Source organism: Falco biarmicus, chromosome 1, assembly GCF_023638135.1.
Source record: "Falco biarmicus isolate bFalBia1 chromosome 1, bFalBia1.pri, whole genome shotgun sequence".
Classification (NCBI taxonomy): domain Eukaryota; kingdom Metazoa; phylum Chordata; class Aves; order Falconiformes; family Falconidae; genus Falco; species Falco biarmicus.
The window spans coordinates 34,978-59,750 of NC_079288.1; the positions used below are offsets into that span (position 1 = coordinate 34,978).

The window sequence follows — 24,773 nt, forward strand, 5'->3', positions numbered from 1 at the left end:
TCAGCTATGATCAACAGTTCTGGTCTTCAGTCTCAGCCTTTGCAGCAGGAGGAGGGCTGAACGTTAGGAAAAAAATGTTTCCATTCCCATAGCAGCAGTGCAGCTTCCTCCACATGTACAAGGTTATGCATCTCAGCAGAAATCAACAAAGCTTGCTCTTAGGAACACAACTAAAACCCACTGCCTCTGCCACTGTGCCCTAAGCCATCATTGCCTTAAGAAACTCAACATGACCTACACAATCCACATCTCAATCTGTACGTGTGGTCCAACACCCCAATAGAGAGCACTGCTTCCTCCCCTGTCTCTGGCTGCCAGCCCTTGTCCGAGCTGCTCTTGCGTACTTCTGCTACTAGTTCTGCCCAGTCTATCAGGATAGCCCCAACTGCAAGGCTGCACAGCACGTTCCCTATCACATGCAGCAAGGAGGACACTACTCTCATTTTCTTCATTCTAGCACGTACACCACAGCACAGCTGTTCCTCTCATACAGGAGATTGCAGGGAACCATGATTATCTCAGCACTGCTGCAGGACAAATCACAGGGATCACATGCATGACAGGGAGAGAAATAGCCAAAGCTCCCCAATGTTCAGTACAAAGATCCCTTCCATTTTTTTGTCTGTAGTGCTCTACAAGGACTTCACATGCAAAACAACACATACTCACCCATTTTTCACAGGAAAACTCTGGTACCACACCCTGACACATAAAATATTTTGCTGTTATTTGATCACTTTCTACACAGCAGGATTCAGAGCTTCGTGGTGTAGGGAGGACTACGCTACCTGTGCTACCCATATGAAGAAGGGTGAAATGGTCCATCAGCTTCATAATGCACTTATTCTGACTTGCCCTTCCCTATGCACTTACACTGCAGGCTCTGAACAACCACCTGCCTCAGAAAGACATGGGTACTCATGTAGCCTAGTCCTCCTGCTCAATCCTACCTTGTACCTCTGAGGTCCATACTGCAGCTCCTGCTCGACTGGCAGCTGTAGCTCAGGCCTTGGCATGCAACATAGCAATCACAGCCCACATGGCTTGGTCTGCAACACCACCCAGACAGAATGACGTGGAAATCCCTGCATCTCAGTAACATCACTGGCAGGAAGCAAGTGTCCCAGATGCAGGCTTATGCAGTTTTACGCACTTTCAAGACACTGAAAAACTCCCCCTTGCAGGATTACATGTGAAACAACCGGACACTCAGGGTATCAGGGTACACGGGCCCTCTTTGCCTAGACACCAGCTGAGACCCTCCCTCTGCCACACACCCCTCGGTGCCACCAGCCCACTCACATCGCAGCCCGCTGGCCTGCTCCCGGCTTTGAAACCTGCCTCCCCGCCCGCAGGCACAGGCCGCGCGTTCCATGAAGAGACGTGACCTCGAGCCATCCAGTGGAAGACGCCGCTGCCCCACCAAGGAGGTGCTCTCAAGGGGCGCTGTCTCCAGAAAAGGCGAAAACGTGCAAACAGAAACGTATTTTCTCTGCACTCCTCTTCCGCTGCAGCCGGGGCAGACAGTTCCCGCTCCCCGCAGCAGGCAGCGGAGGCCCCAGCGCTTCTCCCCACCGGGAACCACACGGGTTTCCCCTGAAATGCACGGGGTCACACCTCAGGCCCAGTCGCTGAGCGCCCCTCGGCCATGCGAGCCTCCTCGGCCGGCAGCACGACGGCTGCCCAGGCAGATGCGGCCCCGCTCCCGGCACCGAGAGCGATGGCCGGTGCCCCGCGAGCAGCCCGTCCCCGCGGGCGCGGGAAGACGCCAGGCGCGTGAGGCGGGGCCGCGCCCGGGCGCCCCCCGCAGCGCGCCCCGCCCGCGTTGCTAAGGAAGTGAGGTCACCAGCATGGCGGCTCGGGGCCGGGGCGGCTGAGGTGCCGATCTGAGGGGGGAATCCGCGTCCATCCTTCCCGGGAGCGGCGGCGGCAGTTCTGCCCGTCTCGCTAATATCGAGTGGCGGGACCAGAGCCGCGATGGCGGTGGGAGCTGTAGAGCTGTGAGGCGGCAGAGCGCGAGCTGGCAGGCCGGGCATAGTGACAGAACCGGGCCGCGGACGAACCGAGCGGCCGCCATGGAGCTGAGGGTTGGGAACCGGTACCGGCTGGGCCGAAAGATCGGGAGCGGCTCCTTCGGGGACATCTACCTCGGTAAGGCGGGCGGCTCGCCGGGGCCCTTCCCGGCGGGCCCCTGGAGAGCGCTGGGGCCGGGCCGCGCTGGCCGCCGCTCGCTGCTGGGCCCGCTCTCAGCCCCGGCAAGGCCGGCCTGGCGGCGCCCGCGGAACCTCGGCTCACCCCGGCGGGGCCCAGGCTGCGCTGCTGCCCCGAAACGCCCTCCGGTACGGAGTACCTCGCCAGGGGGGCCCTGCAACATCAATTTAGTATTTCCTTGACATCATGTCCTAATTTGGACAGTGGGGAAATCGGGAATTCTGGCTTGTTTAGCTGCCTCTTCCCGTTGTTGCTTGTGACCTTGGGCACGGTTAATCTTCTCGTCTATAAAACAGGAATAAGGGTATAAATCTCCTCATTTTTTTTGGAGGGGGGAAAGGAAAAAACCGAACAAAGCAAACTACCACGTTAAGAAAAATGTTTTGGGAAATAAACCTGTGCAGCAGGGTTTAATATTACAGCAGTGGACTAAGAAAAATTGCTGTCACAGGAATCTTTGTTTCTTCTCCGAGGCCTAAAAAAAAAAGAATTACACAACTATGGATGACTGGGTTGCAGTTGAAAAACCCCTCAGATCCTTCAAGGAATCATCATAGTTTGGCTATCCTGTTGCTTGGACGTTGCCCCGATGTCTTACTGCATATACCTTATTCTCCTACCGTGATTTCTGTACAACTGTAAAATTTGCAGGATTGGCATTGTCTTGCGTGTCGGCTTGTGTAGCTCTGTCATAATGCCTCCACGGCTTATGGTTATGACAAGCAGTGGTGGGTATGACAGGCTTTGACAGCAGGTATTTCTAAAATACTCGATATATTCTGCAAACTCTCAAACCATGAGGAATGGGTTAAATCCAGAGAAATATGAGTTTTACGTCCTGCCACATAGAAATGAGTACTCTGCTTTTGAAAATTGTGGCAACTTATGAAACATAACAAGTCAGAAAGGGGGAAGAGGTGGAACTTGCAGGGGCTAAGGTAGGTTAACTGCAAATGTCTGGAGGGTAAAACCGACCTCACTAGCTAATGCGTATGTTATGTTTGGCAGTGTAGGCAGTATGAGAGGTTCTTCCAGTGCACAGCTGGCATTCCAAAATAATTTGTTAGCTAAAGCTGCTTGTTTACAGATAGTGAAGTACTGGTTGTCTTCATATAGATCATATGCGTGATGAAAAATCCATGCTTCTAGCTGAAGGTGTGTGGTTGTCTAGAGGCAGAGAACATGATTCCTTCTCTCTGCAATGCTTGCATAAAAGATTGAAGGCTGTTGTGGGAAAGGTGGTGGCAAAGCTTGTGCAAAAATCCTTACTAGCTACCGTTGGGATTTTGGGTGGAGACTAAGACAGCAGTTAAAATCTGAAGAATCTTAGATGATGTGAGAAACTCCTACTTCAGCATTTGACTACTGCTCTGGTAAGTCTGTTTATATTATAGTATAAATTCAAAGCGTAAGTAAATTGAACGTTTTTTTATTTGTCACTTTTATCTTTGCGTGTGTACAGGCCACACCAAAAGTCGCACAGGAAATATTTCTCTGTGTGTTAGTACTACTGCCGTGCTGCATTTTGCATAAGGATTCCTCATCCTTCGTTTCTGACCTCTTTTTATCTCTAAGTAGCCAGGTTGATTTACTTTTAGGGCTTGCTGCAAATGTCGTGCCTGAGCCAGTAGCTAGCAGAGAATTTTAAGCCTGGAAGATCCAGCTAATGGCATGAGTTTCTTTTTTCATGGGAAATTACTGTCTGTCAAGAACTGAAGCCTTTTGTAGAGGCCCATTTGGTTTGCCTACCATTATATGGTAAAACAGAGGTGTTCAAAAATCTATGGTTTTTCTGGTAATGAAATGTTGGTGGTTTTTTTTTTTAAATAAACAGTTTCTGCTTGGTTGTTCAGACTGTACAGTAGGACATAGGTGCCTTGAAGTAACTTAAAATTCTTAAGTACACGTGCCTTCTGATAGACCTTAGTGAATCTGTAGATTAATTCAGTGTAGATTTCCAGCTCAGTTTTATGCTTTGAAAGGGAAGATGTAATTATTTTTCCCTGTTTCCGGTCCCCCTATTTTTGGTTTTTTTTTAATGCAGCTAGTAGGGTGTTGAGGATGTTTCAGAGTAGGGGGCGTGGACTTTCAGTCAGTCAGTCAGTTCGTTGGAATATGGAGCCAGTGACTCTCATTGTTACTAACATAGCTCTTTCTTATTTTTTCTTATTCTCCTCATACCTCTTTCTTTTTGTCCTCATACCATCTTCTGGAATTTTGAATGGCTCCAGCTTTGCTTGCTTAGAATGGCAGGGTCTGTGGGGCAGGATTCTGAAATATAAGTCGATACTGTAAATAAAGGAGTGTGTACAACTAAAAAAAAAAATTTAAAAAAAGAATAAAATTTAGGAATTTAGTGTAGCTACATCTTTTGAAGTTACCCTCCAGAGGAAGATACAAAATAAATGGATTCCCAGGTATTCTGAATACTGTATAAGATGGACAAGGGCAGGGATCAGAGTATTTGTTTTGTTGCTCAGTCCATGAGGTCAAATAGATATGAGTCACAAAGGCGCTGCAGCTCGTGTGTTTTCATTATTTTTGCATTATGTATATTTTTCTCTTAAGAATGAATTCTAGGTTGTAAACTAATCAAAATAGTTTTCAAGGCTTTCCTTAGAGTAGAGGATTTTGCAGTTTAAAAGAAATTACTTTCACAACTCTCAACTCTTTTTCACTTACAAAAGGTGACTTCTCATTATACTGCTTGTTACTACTTTTTAATTAAATTTAATATATCTAATTTAATTCCTCTCGTAGTACTGCTTCTTGCTACTTCTCGAATATTAGTATGTTTTCCTTAAAGGAAGCTAAGCTTTTGGTGGCTACAGAGTTATTTTAGAAATTTTGTCCCAAGGTTTAAGCGGGGACAGAAGTCCCTATTTGGGGACAAGGACTGGATTGCTTGGAAGAATGATTTGTAATTTTGTTCCCCTCTCATCAGTTTTGGCGGACTAAAATATTTTAATTTCATTCTTTTAATATGAAATCTCTTGTCTTGAAGGGGAGGGTTTATACAAAAGTGGAGTTTAGACTAAGGATCTTGGCTATCTTAGGTGATAAAGGCTTGTTGGGAAGAATAACTATCCCAAGAAACGACCTGCTCGGTTGAGACCATGTTCTGCATGCACACAAAAAGACATAAGACATTTTATTAACTGGGGGCAGAAAGCAGTGTAATCTTGCATGAGCTCACGGATAATTCCATGCACTCTTAGTTCCTTGTGAAGAGTTGTGCCCATTTTGAGGTGTGGGGCGTTAGCCTGACTTGGTTAGGCTTGGTTAGCCTGACTTTATAGACAAGGCTGTAAAGCACTGAAGTAGCTCCTTTAACCTCAGAAACAAGATTTTGCAGTTATAGTAGTTAGGTGAATACAGTAGTTCAGTACTCTGTAATGGTCAAAGAAACATACGTGGAAAAAACAGGAAAGCAGGAAAAATATTGTAATTGTGGACCTCTGTCAAGTGCTTTGTGTGACTCAAAAAAGGGCATTACAGAGCTGGAAAAGGTACAGATCAGTGAAATGAATAATTAGGGGTAATTAAAAATTACTTCTGTACAATAAACAAGAAGAGTTTTTGAACTTTGAAAAGAGTAAAGGGAAAGCGAGGTAGGGTAGAAGTCTATGAAATCTTGAACATTGTGCAGAAAGCGAGTACAGACTTAGTTTCCTGTTTCTTTCCAAACAAAAACTAGCAGACCTCAAGCTAAGCTTTTAAGAGTGGGGATCAGAACAAACAGCAGGTGATGTACTTCACGTGATCCTAAACCATGAGGCAACGCAGAAGAAAGCCGAATTCTGGAAGTAGAGAGGCTCAGCAATATGTCTAAAAAGTATCACACGTCTCCTTTAGCCAGATCCTGCTTCCTAAGTTGCTTGGCTGTGAGAGCATGTATTTTCTTGACACAGCGGGTTTTTTTAAGAATGTCACTTTTACCCTATGTATGTTTAAACTTTGAAAGTGAACAGGTAAGCCAATTTCTTGGTCACCTGAATGCTGAAACAAGAATTTAATTATATTTTTTAAATGTTTTTTTGAGAGGACTGTATGTAATTCTGTATTCTGGATAGTCTGCCTCCCAGCTGGATAGAATCATAAGGTCAGAATACGTCTGGAGTATATTGAGATTTAGGGAAGTTGTAGTCTGTTTCCAAGGCATAAGAGGAGGTGATCTGAATTACTAGCATTTCTTAGGTTGGCAGGGATACATGCCACACCTGTAAACATTCATCCTGAGCACTTCCACAGCAAACTAGAAGTGGAAAGGTGCCCTTCAGAAGATGCACTGGGGGTTTTTTTTTGGAAAGGGATAGGAACAGTTTTGGCTTCCTGTGCGACAAGGTCTAATAGTTGTCCTTTAAACTTCTAGTCTGTTAGAAAGAATTTGTAAGACTTCAGAAGAATTTTTAGGCAATCATGGCTGAAAGTACTTTGTAATCTCTGGGTGTTTGCCATTGAGAAGTAGTTTGTTGATACTTGTTTTGTTTCAGTCTTGACAAAGGAAATGCATCTCCAAAATGTGATGACCAATGTTTTCAATTATTCTGGTTTTAGGAACTGATATTGCTGCTGGAGAGGAGGTTGCAATTAAGTTGGAATGTGTGAAAACCAAACATCCTCAGCTCCACATCGAGAGTAAAATCTACAAAATGATGCAGGGTGGAGGCAAGCAAATTATTTTCCTTCTGAGATTTTACTGGTTTTATGTCTTTGATGTATGTGTGACCTGTAAGTGTTTAATGGTTACGATCTCTTTTGACAAAAGGAGAAATGGAAAAGGTGGCAGGGTGGGTGAAGAGCAGTACCTCAGCTCTTCTACAAGGGATGTAGAGGAGCAGTTCTTAATCCATGGCTACCAGACTTCGTGGTAACCACTAAGATCCTCCCAGTGTTGCTCATGGTCCCAGAATATTAAAATGTGAAAACCTCAAGCAATATATGGAACAAAGTTTGGTCCCGTACAACCAATTGGCAGTACACTGATTGACTTTTGTTTTTCATGGGTCAGTGAAAGATGATAATCACTGTTCTGGAGTGTTTAACCTGACTGCCTATTATAGTAGCACAATTCTAAATTTAGTAAACTCAGGTTACTTTTTATTATATATGTTAGTATTCTTCTGTGAGTTAAAAATATTTCCTTCCTATGGGAATTCTAAAGATAAGATGTCATTATTAGAGAACAGGAGTAGCACAACTTTGTAGCTACTGCATGGTTCTCTGCTAGGATAACTCACTCATGTATTCTGGAATTCTGCAAATCTAAGATTCCTATGCAGTGCTGGGGCATAAACTTAGTTAAGTTTTGCTTTTATTTCATAGTCCCTTGAATTCTTCCTAAATGAGGCTATACTTTACATAAAGACTATATTCCACACTGTATCTGAAATGCAGATGCATTCTCAAATGCAAAATCATACATATAGAAATGGATGATAATGCATAATTTGCATTTAGTTACTTTTTAATTCCTGCCTCATTCAATTGCTGCCTGCGTGTAACCTGAAGAGTCTTCATAGAGTTAAATGCTTCCTTTATGGGCTTACTAAGGCCACGATGGCGGGTTCTTTCTGAGGGGGAATGCTGCGGAGGCATGGGGCAGAAGGTTAAGTTTCCACCTGAATAAGGATTTCTCTGTGAAGGGAATTCAGGAAAAAATAATGCATATCAAGTAGAGTTAAGAGTTTAAAATGGGCAAATTATGCCATTTCACTTCCAAAATGCATAAAATTAACTCAGAGTAAAGGCATTTGAGATTCTGAATAAGGCTACTTACATACAGGTTTAATTCAAAATATTTGAGCAATTCTACAGTTTTGTGTGAAATAACGTTCCTGAGTTTCTCCAAAAAGCAGGGCTAGTTTCAGCACTTTCAAGCTGATTATATAATGTGTCTCATAAACAGCTCCACTTTGGTAGAGATTCACCAAACAGCAAATAGACCAGAACAGGAAGAAAGATGAGTGCAAAGTAAGGGTCATAAATCATTGCAAATTGAAATGGGAGAGAGATGTATTTTATGGTGATCTTGTAGGTTTTGAAATGAAGAAGTTAATTTCTAAGGCCTTCTTCAGTAATAATATTTGGTGGTTTGTCAGTGTCTTTATTTTCAGACTTCCAGTTTGCTCCTTATTGACATCTTGGAGACTACATGAGTATTAATACTTCTAAAATGCTTAAGGTTCAAATCCAGCAAAAAACACTAAATACGTTCAAGCTACAAGCCAAGCACAAAGTTTGGGAGGTTTCTGGGGAGGAGGAAAAAGGCTATTTTTAGACCTCTGTTGCTGTAATTTTATGTTGGTTCTGCAGTGAAATGATCAAATTTTTCATTTCGGAATGGCTGAAGGTTGCATAAAATATTAAGCTTCCCTGTGAGTGCAAACATCACAGTCGTGACCCTCTTAGAATTCATCTTAGGAGCCTTGAAGATTTGTGTATAAATCAAATAGTTATACTGAATAAACTGTTTCATTTTTTCTAGTGGGCATTCCCACAATTAAGTGGTGTGGAGCTGAAGGGGACTACAATGTAATGGTGATGGAGCTGTTGGGACCGAGTCTTGAAGATCTCTTCAATTTTTGTTCAAGGAAATTTAGTCTCAAGACAGTCCTATTACTCGCTGACCAAATGGTAGGAAACTGCTTTGTTGATCTTGACAGTGCAGTATGTTGGAATATTAAAATTTCTTGAGCGATCAGAACCAAGTACGTTGTTTCTGTAATGTAGAGGTGAATAGGCCTGTATCAATAAAGAAAAGACTCAAAATTGGTTTTGTTTCTCTTAAATACAAAGTGCCCTATCAAAAATGATTGCAAAGTCTAAATTGATTTTTAAAAACCAGACTTGCGCTGTTTGCAAATTAGCTGTTGTGCTGCTCAAAGACAAAAGAAATTCTCCCAAGAAAGTTTTTGTAAACAAATGTAAAATAGACACAGGGAAAGAGCTGGAGAGGTTTATGTTTTGTCTTCCAAATTATGTTCTCTTTAATGCCCTTACATTTTACAGTAAAAAGTTGCATTACCTCTTTTATCGTTAAGACAGTGTTGCTGGTGTTTTTATAAGGAAAAAAGTGTATGCCTAGTCTCTCTCAAGTGATCATTTTTTTCCTCTATATCTAGATTAGTCGAATTGAATACATTCACTCTAAGAACTTCATCCACCGAGATGTGAAGCCAGACAACTTCTTAATGGGCCTTGGGAAGAAAGGCAACCTTGTCTACATAATAGACTTTGGATTAGCAAAGAAGTATCGAGACGCTCGAACTCACCAACATATTCCATATCGTGAAAATAAAAACTTAACAGGAACTGCCCGTTACGCATCCATCAACACTCATCTTGGAATCGGTGAGCTGGGGAGAGCAATAAATAGAAACTTTAAAAGTGTCGATGCACATAATTTTAGTACAAGTAGATGTTGCTTTAATGAGGCATAGAAGATGGTCCTTATTTATGGCACTTAACAGTGCAGTGTGCTTGGCTTCTTATCTCTTGATTGGGTGGGATTTCGTCAGATTGTAATTCTCAGGAATCAGCACATTTTTTAATAATTGCAAGGATTATAGGCTTTTTCTTGTACTGGATGAGTTTATCGTGGGCATAGTAACTCTCAGCTATCTCTTGTTTTTCAAAGGGTTTTTATGACAGTCTTGTTACACAGTCTTTTTGTTTTTCCAGTAGAAAATGAAACCTAATGAGTCCACTTTTTTATACTGTTGTAGAGCAATCTCGCAGAGATGACTTGGAGTCCTTGGGCTATGTACTGATGTATTTTAACCTGGGCTCCCTCCCCTGGCAGGGACTGAAAGCAGCAACAAAGAGGCAGAAATACGAACGTATCAGTGAAAAGAAAATGTCTACACCCATTGAGGTTTTGTGTAAAGGATATCCTTGTAAGTTACTTTTCTGCAGCACGAGGCCTAACATGTTCATATTTTAGTGGGATTTCTTTTTGCTTTACACTGAATTCTACTAGTCTTTTTTACTTCTCTCTCTATATCTATCTATCTGTCTATCTCTCTCTCTTTTTTCTCTTTTTTTTTTTTTTTCTCTTTTTTTTTCTAAATTTCCACAACGCTGCCCATGATTGGGCATCTCTGTGATAAAGATACTGTGCTTTCAAGACTGGGATCTTTCTGTTCATAGACCATTTGTAATTCTACTTTGTCTTAACTATTAGTAAACAATCATTGAGGTGCCCTCAATTCAAAGGGTAGCTTAGTACATCTGATTTGCACTGTGTTGTGTGTGCATGTGTTGGCATTGGTTGGATAACGCTTGACAGCAAATAGCATTTTGAGAAACTACCCATTTCTTCATATGTGTGGATACTGTTTCTTGAATTAATTAGATTGCATAGTCAGATGCACCTATTGCAGTTGTTTCACTTGAGAATTGTCATTCCAGGTTCACGTAGTTTGGTCTGCTGATGGTCAGCATCTGTGAGAGGTGTAAGAAACCCTCCTATATCCTAGCATCGTGCTTCAAACCTTTTCTGTTTCTCAGTTTGGTATTTACGCCACAGTAATAATGAGGTGGTTTTGAGCCCTGCAAAATGGTACTTATATCAATTTTAAAACTTGTTAATGTTAGCTGCCATCAGGGAATATTGCTGGTCTTTCACAAAGAGTGCTGTCTCTATTCTGTCCACACTCTTGGCTTCAGCAGCCAGGTATGGTAATGAGAACTATGGTTTTTGTTAGGGTTGTGTGAAAACTTACTGTCTTTGATCTGTTTCAACTGTCCCTTCATAGGTGTTCCTTTAGGTTCATTAACTGTGTTTTTTCTCTGGGGTTAACAGGCAGGAAAGACTAATTAACTTTTCTTGTGCTCTTCGTTAGAAATTCTTTCATAACATAAATTACTAATACATCATTTCAGCTGGAAAGACTTGAACTTAAAATCTGGTATTTTGATACTGCTGCTTTCTCTGGGGCATTGAATTCACAACAATATTCTTTTTTTTGCTGTGTAACTAATATTTCATGAGCCACATAAAAACAGGTGTTCAGACTAGTCTGAAAATTTGAAATTGTAGCATGACTTACATGGGAAATTGATAGTGGTCCGCTAGTTTTTGTGTGTTTTGTGAGGCAGCGGACATGAATCTTCATGTGACTTAACAACAAAGAGATGCTATTCCATGTCCTGCAAGGAATTGCGTTTAAGTATATTCAAAGGAAAGAAAGGTAAAAAAAACTTTTCTTTGTGGAACTGTAGTTTTAAACCTCTCCTCTTCCACACACACGCACCCCCAGCCTGCTGGTTAAGGAACTCTTAATATTATAGATCCTCTCTGCTGTTGGCAAATGAGATCTTTGATCTCTGTGATAGACAAGGAATTTCCCATTCAGGGTTGACTTGTTAGATGGGCTACAATGTTGCCTTCCGTAGATTTCTAGTATTAGCTCATTATTTTTTTTTGTTACTTTTAGGACATTTGCTGTTGGGCTTAAGGTTGGGTTTGGGGTTTTTTTGTGATTCAGAATTACAAAAAGCAAATGTGAAGCTGAAGGGAAAAAAACGGCTTTCTTCTATTACAGCTGAATTTGCCACATACTTGAATTTCTGCCGTTCTTTGCGTTTTGATGACAAACCGGACTATTCCTATCTAAGGCAATTATTCAGAAACCTCTTCCACCGACAAGGGTTCTCCTATGACTATGTGTTTGACTGGAACATGCTGAAATTTGTGAGTAGCTGATGTAGCTCTCTAAATTTATTTATTTTTTCTGTGGGTTTTTTTTATATATATATTGTCAGTTTTGAGCATCTTAACTGATACTGTAAGGCTCTTTTTCCTCCTCAAAGCTCTGTTGTCTAGAAAAAAAGATCATGAAATGAGGAAAAGCAGGAGATACAGGAGCCATGAGGTGGATGTTGAATGATAGCTAGGTTGAAGTTACGGGGTTTTAAATGTGTAAGGCTTCTGAGATACTTTCTTCAGGGCAATCATCAGGCTAGGTTGCAAAATTACCGTTTGGTCCCACCTTGATCTTCAGCACAGGTCATTTGCAACTGTTGAGGAGGTGTCCAGCTGCCATAACATTATATGTGTACATTAGCATTTTGAAGACTGTCCCAGCAGTTGCATGAACAAAGTTTATGGCAGTTCCCTAGAAATTTTGTCAAAAGTCATGCCCTAGCAAATTTCAATTCATGGGTTGTCCAGTTCTTTATTTTCAGTATTTTTATCCAAATATGTAGTTGTAAGCTCAGTAATCCCCCAAGTTGTTCACTAGCCTTGACCCGTAGGGTGCCAGCAGAGCGGCTGAAGATGCTGAACGTGAAAGGCGAGAACGAGAGGAAAGATTGAGACATACACGAAATCCAGCTATGCGTGGATTACCCTCCACTGCTTCTGGCAGGCTGAGAGGAACACAAGATGTAGCTCCTCCTACTCCTCTTACCCCAACCTCACATGCTGGTAAGCAAGCAGATACCTGGATAGATGCACCTTGTAGACTACTCTAATTTTGCAGTTTGTTCCTGGTCATTGGAAATTCAAAATTAGACTTAGAGTACCTGAGTGGTATTTGTCTCTGGTAAGGGTTTGGGGTTTTTGTTTGTTTTTTCTCCCCCTTGTTTTTCAGTAGATTGAAAGTAATTGGATATACTCATTACCTGCCGATTGCTACTTAGATTTCTGTGAATGTAAAACAAAGGCCTTGATTTCGCTTGTTTGACTCTGTGGAAGTTTAATATGCAAACACTGAGAATACAGTTTTTCCAGTGACCACGTTGTAATCCCATTTCTCATTATGAGAATGTACTGTGTTTTTTCTCACAGCCAATACCTCTCCTCGGCCAGTATCTGGTATGGAACGAGAAAGGAAAGTGAGTATGAGATTGCATCGTGGTGCCCCAGTAAATATCTCATCATCTGACTTAACAGGCCGACAAGATACCTCTCGCATGTCAACTTCGCAGGTAAAAAAGATTTCTGTGTAATGGAAAATGAGGGTGATTTGATAAAGTTAATTTGCCAAAAGAACATATCAGCTAATTGATTTGATTTCATACTGGTTTTGCAGATGATGTTGACTTGTATAAATACTTGATGTTTTAACTGAATGTTAACAGTTAAAACAGTGATGTAGCTGTAGACTACTGTAAAGAAAAAAAATTTTTTTCACTTTGGCAGCAATAAGCAGAAAAGGCTCAAGGTAATACAGAGTCATTGGTGTATGAGGTGATGCACAATCCTAGAGATACAGCATTTTAACCTACAATTACGGTGTTTAGCCCCTCTGCTCATTGGATTTCTTGTATTTGTTATCAGTGAGGAAGCAAGAGTAAGTTAGAGGCAGTTGTGAGTCATGTTTCCAAATCAACAGAGCAGAGAATGTGGGTGCAGAATAGACAAGGAATAGTTGGTGAAGAACCAAAAACTGTAAAAGTGAAGAAATGCTGTAGTGCAGTACTGTAATTCAGAGCAGATAAGAAGCCACGTATGTGGATGATGGATAGGCCGCAGAAGGCTCATTTGAAGAGGATGGCAGGAGGAGGAATGACAGAGTGTGATTCATAGCCACAGTCAGCACTGAAATTATCCTCATTGGTTACAGTGACTTAACAAAGATTTTAGGAATGTTTCTTTTTAAGACTGACAGACAATGTTTAAATACATTTTTTACTCTTTAAGCTATAGCTGAAACATCCATTTTTCAGGGTATTCACACAGACTTGTCATAAGTAGTGTGTGGCCTGGCTCTGTACAGCTTGCCTTCAGTCTTACCTGCAGAATGGGGAGTCATCTGTACTGTAGGTATACTGCAACATTACTGGGAGAGCAGTCTGTTCTGAGGACTGGTGCAGTCACCTAGGGGTTTCTCCATCACACTTCAATGCTGTGCTGGAGTTAACTGCATAATTTTTGCTGTGGATTCATTTCTCATTGATGGAGGATATTGATAAAAATTAAATCGGTTCCTTTTGGCTTCATCATTTGATTGGCAAAATTAATTATTTGGCATAGTATGTGTTCTTACACATGACGTCTTGCTGCTAGAGGGAGTGCATTTTTAGATGGAAGCCAGGTGGGTATCTGTAATGAAGACTGAGGGTGAAATGGAGAAACAATTCTGCTGTAACAAAAGTGAAGTGGGATTTTTTGGGTTGGTTTTCAGCTGAATGAATTGTTTCACCATATAGCTGCATAAATGTTTGTCCTTCCACAATGGATGAACAGTTCGGGCACAGAAATGACTGAACGGGAGTAGGAGGCCGGTCAGGTTTTCTGTGTTGGCTTTGGTGGCAGTTTTTGCCAGTTTAAATTGTTCACTGAAGTACAATTCTTGCCACCAGAAATTCTCGTGTTGAAGTATTTTATGGCTGAAGTTTGTAAATGGTATGAAAACTAAGAGAGTAGAACTGCACATAGTTACGCATCTTGTAAATATGCATAAACCCCTGATAGAAGGATGTAAAGAAGGTGCAGGCAGTGATACCCAGTGAATGGACAATGGACAGTGGGCAGAAATTGAAATACAAGAAATTCCATTTAGACATAAGAAAAAACATTATTACACTGAAGGTGGGCAAGGACTGGAACAGAACCTAAGAGGTTGTGGAGTCTCCCTCTTCTGAGTTACTCAGAACACAATTGGACATTGTCCTGAGTGGCCTGCTCTAGTTGTCTGTGCTTTGGGTGGTGGGATTGGACTAGATGATCTCCAGGAGCCCCTCACGACCTCAGCTGTTCGGTGAGGCTGTGACACAGAGTTCCCCCTGAATGTTTACTCAACTGTAGAGATGGTTTCCCTGTAAAGTGTGTGTGCCCAGTATTTGTCTCTGGCATTCTGAGCAAATCACAGATACTTTGTATCTGTGGCCAGTCAGATAAATAATTAATGAAAGTAACAGAAATAAGTGCAGTGGTGTTACTTGACTGTGTTAGGAGAGAGTACGTATTTTTTTTGCTGTATTACTGACTTGGTGCTCAGCATGCACATACGCTTTCCTAAACATTGTAAAGTATGAGTAATCCAGGTGGGTTTGCAGATACATTTTGGTTCTGCCTAACTTGTAAAATGGGAATACTCTGAGATTGTGTAGGACTGCAGGGTTTTTTGAGGAGTCTTTGAATACCCAGATACATAATTTGGGGTACGGGCCAACAGTACAGTCTGGCTTAATGGCGCATTTCCATACCTGCCCTTTTTAACACTGTGGTGCAAGCATGAGATCAGATCACTCTGTTGACTTCTTTACCATCCCAACAGCAGCCTAATCGGGATCTTCTCGTGAGTTCATTAATCAATCATTCATTGTCTGTTGTCTTCGTTTAGTTCTTATCCAGGCAGTGAATTGCTGCTGGTCTCCTATCATGGTGACTGAATAACAGTGTGCGATTGTAGTACAATTTAAACAGCTTCCCATGGGCCTCGGATTTGGAAGGCAAGAGGGATCTACTTAGACTTTACTTTATAACACTTGCCCTTGGGCTCGTTAGAGAAAATTTGCTTTTCATTTTCCCAGTTCTTGCTTACTCCGTAGCAGGCAAGGTGGCTCAAATTGTTGCAAGTTTTCATAGCTGGTGCTCTTACCGTCTTCATAATGTTGAAGTAATTCTTCCATAATCACAATGCATCCTTAGATGTTAACCAGGTTACCAATTAAAGTCATGGTCCCGTTGTCTTTATAGCTTGTTCTTAGTCAGGAAAACCTCAAGTATCCAGGTCACGTGGCAAGGTTATTAAGGAGAATTTTGATTGGCTAAGTGTAAGACTATAGAAAATCATCTATACCGCTTACCAGGAGAACAGTAAAGAACAGCAGCTGTTTGTCCGTTCCTGTTCCAAGTGTGTTAGTTTCCTTTGTAAGTCTTAAGTAAATATGCCACTGCTGTTCCTGTTTCAGGAAGTGCTTAGACCATACTCCTGGTAGAAAGCAAAGTTTGCTATGCAGATCTACTGATGTCTTATGTTAAGGACTACATTTTTTATTTATAACTTGATAAATCAGTTTTGTTATTTTATTTGGATGCATTTGTTTGCTAAGGCAATGCTGCATCTGCAATCCCCACCTTTCGTCATCTAGAGGAAGGGCTACTGCCTGTTGAACTCTGGGCAATGGAGATTTGCAGAAGTTACTCAAAGAAATAATGAAAGCTGCTTACTTCTAGGTAGAGTTCTTAAAGATGACTCTGCATTTTTATCTTTTTTTAAAAAATGAGTTCTGATTAGTTCGATCTGAAAGTGAAAACTAAGGCTGGGAATGTAGCTAATATGAATGAAAATTCTCTTATGGAAAGTATGTTCCTCCCAGAGAAATTTAACACTCAGAAAAATGGTAATTGGTAAGGATAGCAAAGTAAGTGTCATGTATATTCCCCACCTCCAAGGTATTGTCCATGCAGTACCTAAATTATTATCATTAGAAAGACTAGTGCTTTGTAACACTAAGTAATGAGGGTTTATTGGAATAATAGCTAGCACGTCTTCAAAATGGTTCATGAAACTTCGGTGTTTATAAGGAAATTATGTAAATTTGATGTCACACATTATTCAGTAGTTCTCTTGATTATATGGAAGCGAATGCAACAGCTACAAACCTGCAAGTTGTGAGATGTTTGACAGTGATGAAAGTTAGTGAGAGTTGAGCAGTCAGGTAAAGCTATTCAAATAAAATGTGCATTACTGCAGTACTCCAAAGCCTGATTAGAATGATGGAGTGGAGCCCATTGTCTTGTATGTGGGAACTATATCTGTGATAAGCAATGACTGAGGAGGCATTAGGTGTAATGGTGGAGAGGTTGGTGTGATGTCATAACAAAAGGGAGTAACTTCATCCTTGAATCTATGTATGGTATAGTAATGAACAGAAATTGAGACATTATTTCATGTCATTAATGAGACAGATGCTGGAATATTATGCTTAGTTCAGTTCTCAGAATCTTAAGTTGTTGGAAAACGGTATGTAACACAGAGAAGAGGCATAAAAATTGAGCTTGGGAAAACAGGTTGTACAATGCAAGAGTTTCAAATCAGCGTTTTTCAAGTTTGTCTGAAAGGTAAGAGATCATCTTAAGTTAGTTGGTGTAGTATTTTAGAAACTGATTTTAACAGGAACTGACATTTATGCAAAAGACATATGTGAAGAACCTGTTGCTTAACATTAAAACCACTCACATTTTAAAAAAAAGTGGAACTGAGGTCTAAGTGAAGGCAGTTAGCCACTGAAACAACTTCTTTTAGAAGTAGAACATCTGTCCCCTTTGCTTTTGCATCAAAACTGGATTCATTTCTAGGTGGTGTCTTCAGGTCTAAAGTAAGCCTAAGTTACAGGTCTCTGTGCAGTGAAGAGCTGTGATCTGTGCTGGACATAAAATCATACCAGCTGTTAGAAGATCCTTCTGCTCTTAAGGTCTGTGAGTGAATTGTTCAGTTAGTCTCCTTTACGTGGGCTTTATAAACGTTAAGAAATGTAGTAAAGGAGATCATGAGTATTCATTCCAGTAGGCGCTACTTTGAATCATTCTGTCAGTCCACGTTGCACACACAGACTGCATCCTGAAAGCAATGATCATCTCAAGAGTCTAGTTATGGGTGAGTAGCCTTCGTTTCCCTTCACAGAAGGTTCAATCTGACTGTTCATGATATGCAGTAAATTGTTTAATATTTTTTTTCCTGAATGTGGCATGTTCAGCATTCAACCATCAAAGCTGTGCATAACTCCCACTGGTAATAGAGGTATTCTCTCTGTAGTTGGAAGAAAAAATTGGAATGCTGCACAAAGAAATATTTGATTAAGACTCTTTGACAGGAGAAGTTTTTAGAAGACTGTAGCCAACAATGGCATTGAACAACTCAAGTGTTGTGCTACTTCCCTGGAGGAAAAGCAACATACTTCCAATGCCCCTGCATTTTCCATCTCCTCATGAGCAAATCTTTCTCCATATATCTATCTTTTAATAGGCATCATATTCTGCATTGTTCTTCTGACCCTGTCAGCTTTCTTTGAGGAATAATGATTTGTTCCTTTTACGTATCTCTTAAATTGATAGAAATGTCTTTTAGAAGTCTGAAATCAAAGCTCCTCGAAAGATATGTTTGCTACTACAGGTTTAGGTTGGATATTTGTTAGACATCTTAATATATTGGGGCAGTGGAACTGTTACAAATTGCTGTCTTTTCCCCTACCTCAGAATAGCATTCCTTTCGAACACCATGGCAAGTAGCTGCTCGTCTCCTTTCGTTGGAAGGCAGCACTGGGTGAGTGCTTCTCATTAGACACCAAAACTTTGGAAGGGGTGGGGAAAAATAATCTTTGGAAACGTCCGACTTTGCTTCTTCTCCTTACGTTATCTCATAGTTGTACCTGTGCCTTCTGGTCAGGTGCTCGAGGGAGCTTTGGTTATTCTCTTGACTTAAAAGTAAATGTCCTTCCAAAAGTTGGAACTATTGCTGCTGTTCCACTTGGACTCTTAAGCAGAGTTGACAAAAAGAGCAGCTTAAAAAGTCCCTAAAGTTGTTCAAGCATCAACAATAAAATAAAATAACCAAGTCAAAATTTTAGCTTTTTGAGAATTACATGTCTTTCCAGGGATGTTCATGCAGCAATATGTCATCCATTCAAAACCAGATCTGCTTCAGAATTGTAAAACCAAAATACTTTTAGGAAGGCTAAATTGACTATATTACTCAAATGAGGCTCTGTCTTGTCATGAATGGAATGTTCTACTACAGCTGTATCCATTTTTCAGTGTTTATATTCTTCTCTGTTCCTTATGAGCTGTCATTTTAAAAATACTCAGATCTATATTTTAAAAATATTCACATACTAATGAGATTAGTTTGAATATGAGCATCTTGGTGGTAGACAGGCTTTGATCTGGGTATTTAGAACTCCTTTCCACTGTTCAGTGTGGTAGAAATTTCTGCCTTTCTGTGTGCAGCTTTTGGCTTTTTAGTCTGTTCTGCTTTTGGCAATAAGAGGTTTAATCAGGGAAATAAGTTTCAGTTGGAATCTGAACCTTAATGGCTGAAGGATGCTTTCTTAAGTATTTCAGGAGCTTCTTTGCTTTGCTTCTCATTAAAAAAGGCTGTGAGATTTTTCTGTTCCTTAATAAATTCTGTTGTATAGCTCTGTCTGCTGCCTCACTTTCTCTATAAAACTTAAGCTTGCACTAATCCTGTACCTCTAGTTGGTGAAGAATCCTGCATTCCTCTTCCGTTTTCCCCTCCTGCTTTGTATGCTTGGCTGACTGTGCACAAGCTGCTTCATAAACAGTTTGTAACCTTAAAAAAGATCCGACTGTAAATGGCAGCTTAACACTTTAAAGTCCAATTGTTAGACTGTAATCAAAAATATAATTAAAAAGCAAACTCAAAGCTTTGCATTGGAAAGCTTGTGTGCTGGAGACATGCACATTCGGGTCTGCTCAGGGTTGTGTCTGCGTTGGTTGGCCTTTGCTGTGTGCTTTACTATTTGTAACTGTTTACAGCTGAAATTAATACTGAATACTGATTCAACTGCTCAGACATTTCTCACTTCTTAAAATTGCAGTGATATGTGGTTATTTTTCACTTGCATGTGAAAGTGTTACTGAAATAACATTGCACTTACTGAAATGGGTCGAGCTGGAAATAATGAAGTGTCTTGCAACAACACAATGTCCCATGAAAAAAGAAAAGCCATTGAAAATAATGAAATTTTTTTGGCCCTCTTATTTGGACATTTTTCCCCCATAATTAATTATTCATCAAGTCTATTTCTAGACATAGGTAGTGTTTTCATCTGGTTTGTTTTTTCCTCTGTGCATGTTTATGCTGTCTTGACTTTTCTTCAAAACACCCCCTATGGCTGGAAAGGTGAATTTTCCATGTTAACTTCTAATAAAGGAGGAAAATACAGGGAACTTCATGTAGCTGCAGGTGGGTGTGAAACATCGTATAGCTTGTTGGATTTTAAATTTACTCCCTTACTTTCGGCAGCCAATTATTTAAAAGTACGTTGAGAGCCACTTGTTTGTTGACTGTAAGGATATGTGCTGACGTTGTCTTGTTTTTTGGCTTTGGTAGATTCCTGCTCGGGTAACTACCAGTGTTCTCCAGTCTGCTGTGCACCGATGAAAATTATTTTGCCATGGAGGGCAGATAATGCATGGCTGATCTCCTATGTTACCAATGGCTTTACTAGCAAAAATACCCTAAACTAGAGCGGAAACGTTACAATTGGAGTTCTCCATGTGACTTAAAAAGCACTTGGAGGAACATGGACAGACTCCAGCAGCTGCCATTACAGGACGCTTTTGCCAGAAACCCAATGACCTTAAGAGAACCCTGTGGTAACAGGGCTGGAAAAGAAAGACGGTTTACAGAGTTGACCGCCTGTTTTCGGATGGCCATTTCAGTTTTCCCTCCACAGGCGGCAGACTTTACCCCCTTTTTATTATTCTACTGTAACTATAAATCTTTTACTTGGTTTAAGAAAGTTTTTTGTATCATTTTGCTAAAATTACTGGCTTATTTCTCTGTAAGGAACTCTTGCTTTTGTCTGATTTAAAAATGTAGAATATAAACCTAAAGACAATTACTTGAAATTTCTTGTTTTAAAAAAAATAGTCTGGCAGGGAACATGTAAATGAATCAAAATTATCTGACTTTATTTAAACTGTTTACTTATTTGTATGGTCCCATTCTGAGATTTTCTCATGAAATTTTTAAAACTCTTAGAATTTTACTTTGCTGTTTGCTGTCTTCATTCACATTTAACTTTCTGTGTAACACAAAGGGATTTTTAGTATTCATTCTTTTTCATAAAAGAGAACTAAATACCCTGCAGAAGAGACTTTAGTAAAGAAGGTGATAATGGATTTCTTGTTTTGTAAAGAATATGAAGGACAAAGTGAAAGGCTGGCATCTGAGGGATTTAGAATTTGAAAGCTTGTCTTATCTCTCTGCTTAGTTTGGGTAAATGGATAGTTTCAAACATTGTTTTTATTGGTAAAATTGTATTTCCTGCACTCTGAGGCTGGTTAGCTTGGAGGGCATTGCAAGTGGAAAATACACATTGCTACTGAGTCTTCAGTGAATTTGAATGTTTCATTCAGCATCTATGTTTAAAAATAAATAAGTTGATTCAGGCCTTCTGTTTCATGCCACGACTCAAAAAAGGAGTTCTTATCAAAAAAAAAACAAAAAAAAAAAAACCCCAAAAAACCCAAACCCAAACAAAACCAAATCAACCTATTCTTGCTGTGAAGTCCTGAGAATTTTCACAATTCAGGTACATACCGTATTTAATTCTTAACTATTCAACCTGAGTAGCTAGGAACGGATGACTCAACGTGCTTAGGTTGTCCAAAAAAAATATTGCAGGTGTTGTTAGCACCTGTTGGTTATGGAATATGGGAGATTGTTTGTTACTTTAAATGATCTCATAAAATAAAAAGTACTCAGAACTGTATCAGAAGTACTGTTTATACTAGTGTGACTGAAGTAATGGGAAGTTCCACGTTGGAAATGGAAAGTATATACAGAGACTTTGTTTGAACAGTTAGGTATCTTAAGAAATTCTTCCCTGCTTGAAAACCAAAATTTTTTTAAAGGCCTACTGGTCTTCAGAGTTTTATGAAAAGTAATTTTTATTGGTTTAGTGTCTATGAATTCTGTTTTGCCCCTCTCGAAGGTCCACATATTATTAGTCACTCTTCTTTGGATGTTTTCAGAACATTAGCTACTTGCTTGTGTGTACTCTGGGTCTGACTGGGGAAAGCTGTGTTTGGGAAGAGTGTAGTGGAAAAGCTTACGAGTTTGATCCATGGATAAGTTTGCATAAGATAATTATTTCCTCAGTTACTATAAACTTCAGTATTTTAGGCATGTGCACTACCATTTGAACAGTTTTACACTTCACTGTGCTTTCCTTGTAAATATCTGTCGTTAATATACTGTTAGAGGGACTTACAAAGGCAGCCTCTTTATTCTGTCTGTATCTGGAAAATTAGATTGCTGTGCTATACTTAAAAGTTGACTGCAGACTTCTAGAATTGTACTCACTTGTAGGCAGTTTTTGTCCTTCATAATAGTTAAATTCCATCATGTGGAAAATAGACTGTCTATATAAACCTGTGTATTGGAAACCAGTATCTCAGAGCACTTCATTTGTACTACCACTGTATTTGTGTACTTTAACAATTGTGTAAATACATTCATAATAACTTCTATTCTTCTTTGGTGTAACTTACTTACAATGAATCCTTACTCTTTACTTGGTGTAACTTTTTTTTTTCTTTTTAAGGGGTTTCTGTACCTACAAAGAGCATTGTCAGTTGCAAACATTTGAAGACATTGTCACGGTGCTAAAGCTTTCACTGAAGGATTTTGGTAGTCATGGTCAGAATGCAGCAGTTAGGGTATACAGGAAGAAAGAGAAGGCATTCATTGCTTTACTCACAGACATCATGTTCTTTTGTCTCTTTAAAGGTAAATGTTTTTGTTTGGATATTGCTTCTTTTCTAGAAGTCTTTTCTACAAATGCTTTCTCTTATCAAATAATACATTGTATTGGTAGGAAGTGTGGGAGGAGAACTGCTATTCAGACTTGATCAGTTATGGGAGCTAGGATAAAAGCAAGAAAAATACGAAGTTCTACCCACAACGCACTGTATAATAAAAGTCATGGCTTTTGCTGTGCAATTCTCAAAACTCTATTCATAATCTTAAGGCGAATGCACCTTCAGGAATCCTCTGTTTTTCTCATTAGCAGGCCTTGAAAAGTTGGAATGATATTTAATTGATCCTCACAGTTTTCATTTAGAACTGGCTATGTGCTTTTATGTGTGCTGCTGTTTTACATAATATTGATGGTTGCAGAGTCCCTGAATTCTTTGTGGTACAAGTACATTGAAAACAATTGAAAATAAATCCTACGCTTTGAGAGAGATATTAAGTAAAAGCATGTAAGCAGTCCATGTTAATTCCATGTTAACATCATGAAAGAACTCAAAATCTTCCTTGAAGGGGAAGGCGTGTAGAACTCAGAGGCATCTCATCCTTCATTCTCCAGTGGGGAAAAATATTACACACACAGCTATTTGTTGTCTTTGTTTCCCCACCTTCCAGACCTCAGAGTGGCAGCTCTTCTGTAAATCTGTCAAAGGCAACACTTTCAGCAATTGAATTTCTCAACAAGAATCTTTACAATTAATTGTAAGTAGATCATTAGCTAAAGTGTACATGTTCATTTCAAGAATATTTATTTTCTCTTTGTAAAAGAATGAAATAAAAAGGTATTTATTTTGTTCTCTAACTGTTGCTTTACAAAAGCAGCACTTCATGTGTATAAAATACTAAGTGAAAACAAACAGCGTTGCTGGGGTTTTTTAATAGTGTTGAGCCACCTGGTCAGAAATCTAGATTGTTGTGAGGAAGTGCAGTCTACCGTGAACTTAATCCTACGGTAAAGTAGCTTCTAAAATTCACTGGATGAGACAGGTTAATAATAAAAAAGTTTTGCTGTTAAAGAATGCAGTGCTTCATTATTAAAAACAGTACACTTCCCTCTGGTTCATTCAGGTGACAATTATTGGCTTTACATGTATATGTCTAGGTTTAAATGATGACATGAACCTGAATTATATGGACTATTTGCATCATTCAGTAGCTTTGTATCAGGAGAGTGCTCAGAGGCCTGATCTTCACAGTGAAATCCTACCAACTTTATCAGGAAATGTTTGCACAGGAGTAACACTTCATGACTTTTTCTCAGACATTGGTAGCTTTTTCCTGTTTAATCTTATTAAGACTAGTATGCTTCAGTTCTTTTGATGAAACCATTGCAGGCTGCAGGCAGAGGGACAACAGAAAGTTAGATGAGAACTGTATATACAGAATGTACAAAAACACACAGTCTACAAAAATAATTTTTTATAGTGTACTTTGTTAATCTCATTTTGGGAAAATTCTTGACTCAAAATGCATAGATAAGATCTAGGTCTGAGAAATACAATTGTAATGGATCAAAAAAAAATTTGGAAAAAGGAGAAATTGTGTATCATCCTGAAGCATTAAGCCCTAGTCTACTGTGTCTTTGCTGTGACCAGTCCAGAATACATGGGGTGGGATGTGGAACAAAACAGGAATTCATTTGGTACATTATGCACTAGGAAGAAAATGTCTAGTCCTGATCATAACCAGACAAAACTTAGAGTTTCATTACAGTCCTCAGCTTGGTTGAGAGCTGCAGGTGTTACAGGCACAAAGGCTATGCAGAGCTTCTGGTATTTCCAAGAATCCATAAGGAAAGGATGAACCAGCGATTCACACTATTTTGAGGTCATGTGCAGATTTTTTTCATAAAACACCCCAAACAGCAAAGATTTCTCTGCTCTCACTGCTAAGAAGTTGTATTTAAAATTTGTCTGACACTGTCAACCACTAGATCTTACACCACATTTCTAAGCAAGACTGAAAAGTCTTTTGCTATTTAAGAATTCTAAATACTAAAACCTAGATACGCTTCTTCAGTGGATTCAAATTTTCCAGTGAAAGGCTTTAAACTGCTGAAACAGTAGTAGATGAAGAGTCAGAAGAGCAAGAGCTATCATTTCT

The 24,773-nt window shown here is 39.9% G+C and overlaps 1 protein-coding gene across 6 annotated transcripts; it reads left to right on the forward strand.

The window, feature by feature from the left end:
* The first annotated feature begins 1,830 nt into the window (after window positions 1-1,830).
* CSNK1D (casein kinase 1 delta) lies at window positions 1,831-23,121 on the forward strand. 6 transcript variants are annotated; one of them, XR_008819936.1, is made up of 11 exons: window positions 1,832-2,151; window positions 6,769-6,879; window positions 8,699-8,847; window positions 9,336-9,564; window positions 9,939-10,109; window positions 11,760-11,908; window positions 12,472-12,643; window positions 13,007-13,146; window positions 18,365-18,431; window positions 20,031-20,093; window positions 20,241-22,387. XR_008819936.1 is itself a non-coding variant. In XM_056326932.1 (10 exons), the coding sequence occupies exons 1-9, from the start codon at window positions 2,076-2,078 to the stop codon at window positions 18,395-18,397; spliced, it is 1,230 nt and encodes a 409-aa protein (XP_056182907.1). In that variant the 5' UTR covers window positions 1,832-2,075; the 3' UTR covers window positions 18,398-18,431; window positions 20,241-22,387. The 6 variants fall into 6 exon arrangements, 5 of the variants coding, with proteins under 5 accessions (XP_056182908.1, XP_056182907.1, XP_056182906.1 ...); XM_056326932.1 differs by lacking the exon at window positions 20,031-20,093; XM_056326931.1 differs by lacking the exons at window positions 18,365-18,431; window positions 20,031-20,093; window positions 20,241-22,387 and adding an exon at window positions 22,462-23,121.
* Window positions 23,122-24,773: the final 1,652 nt, after the last annotated feature.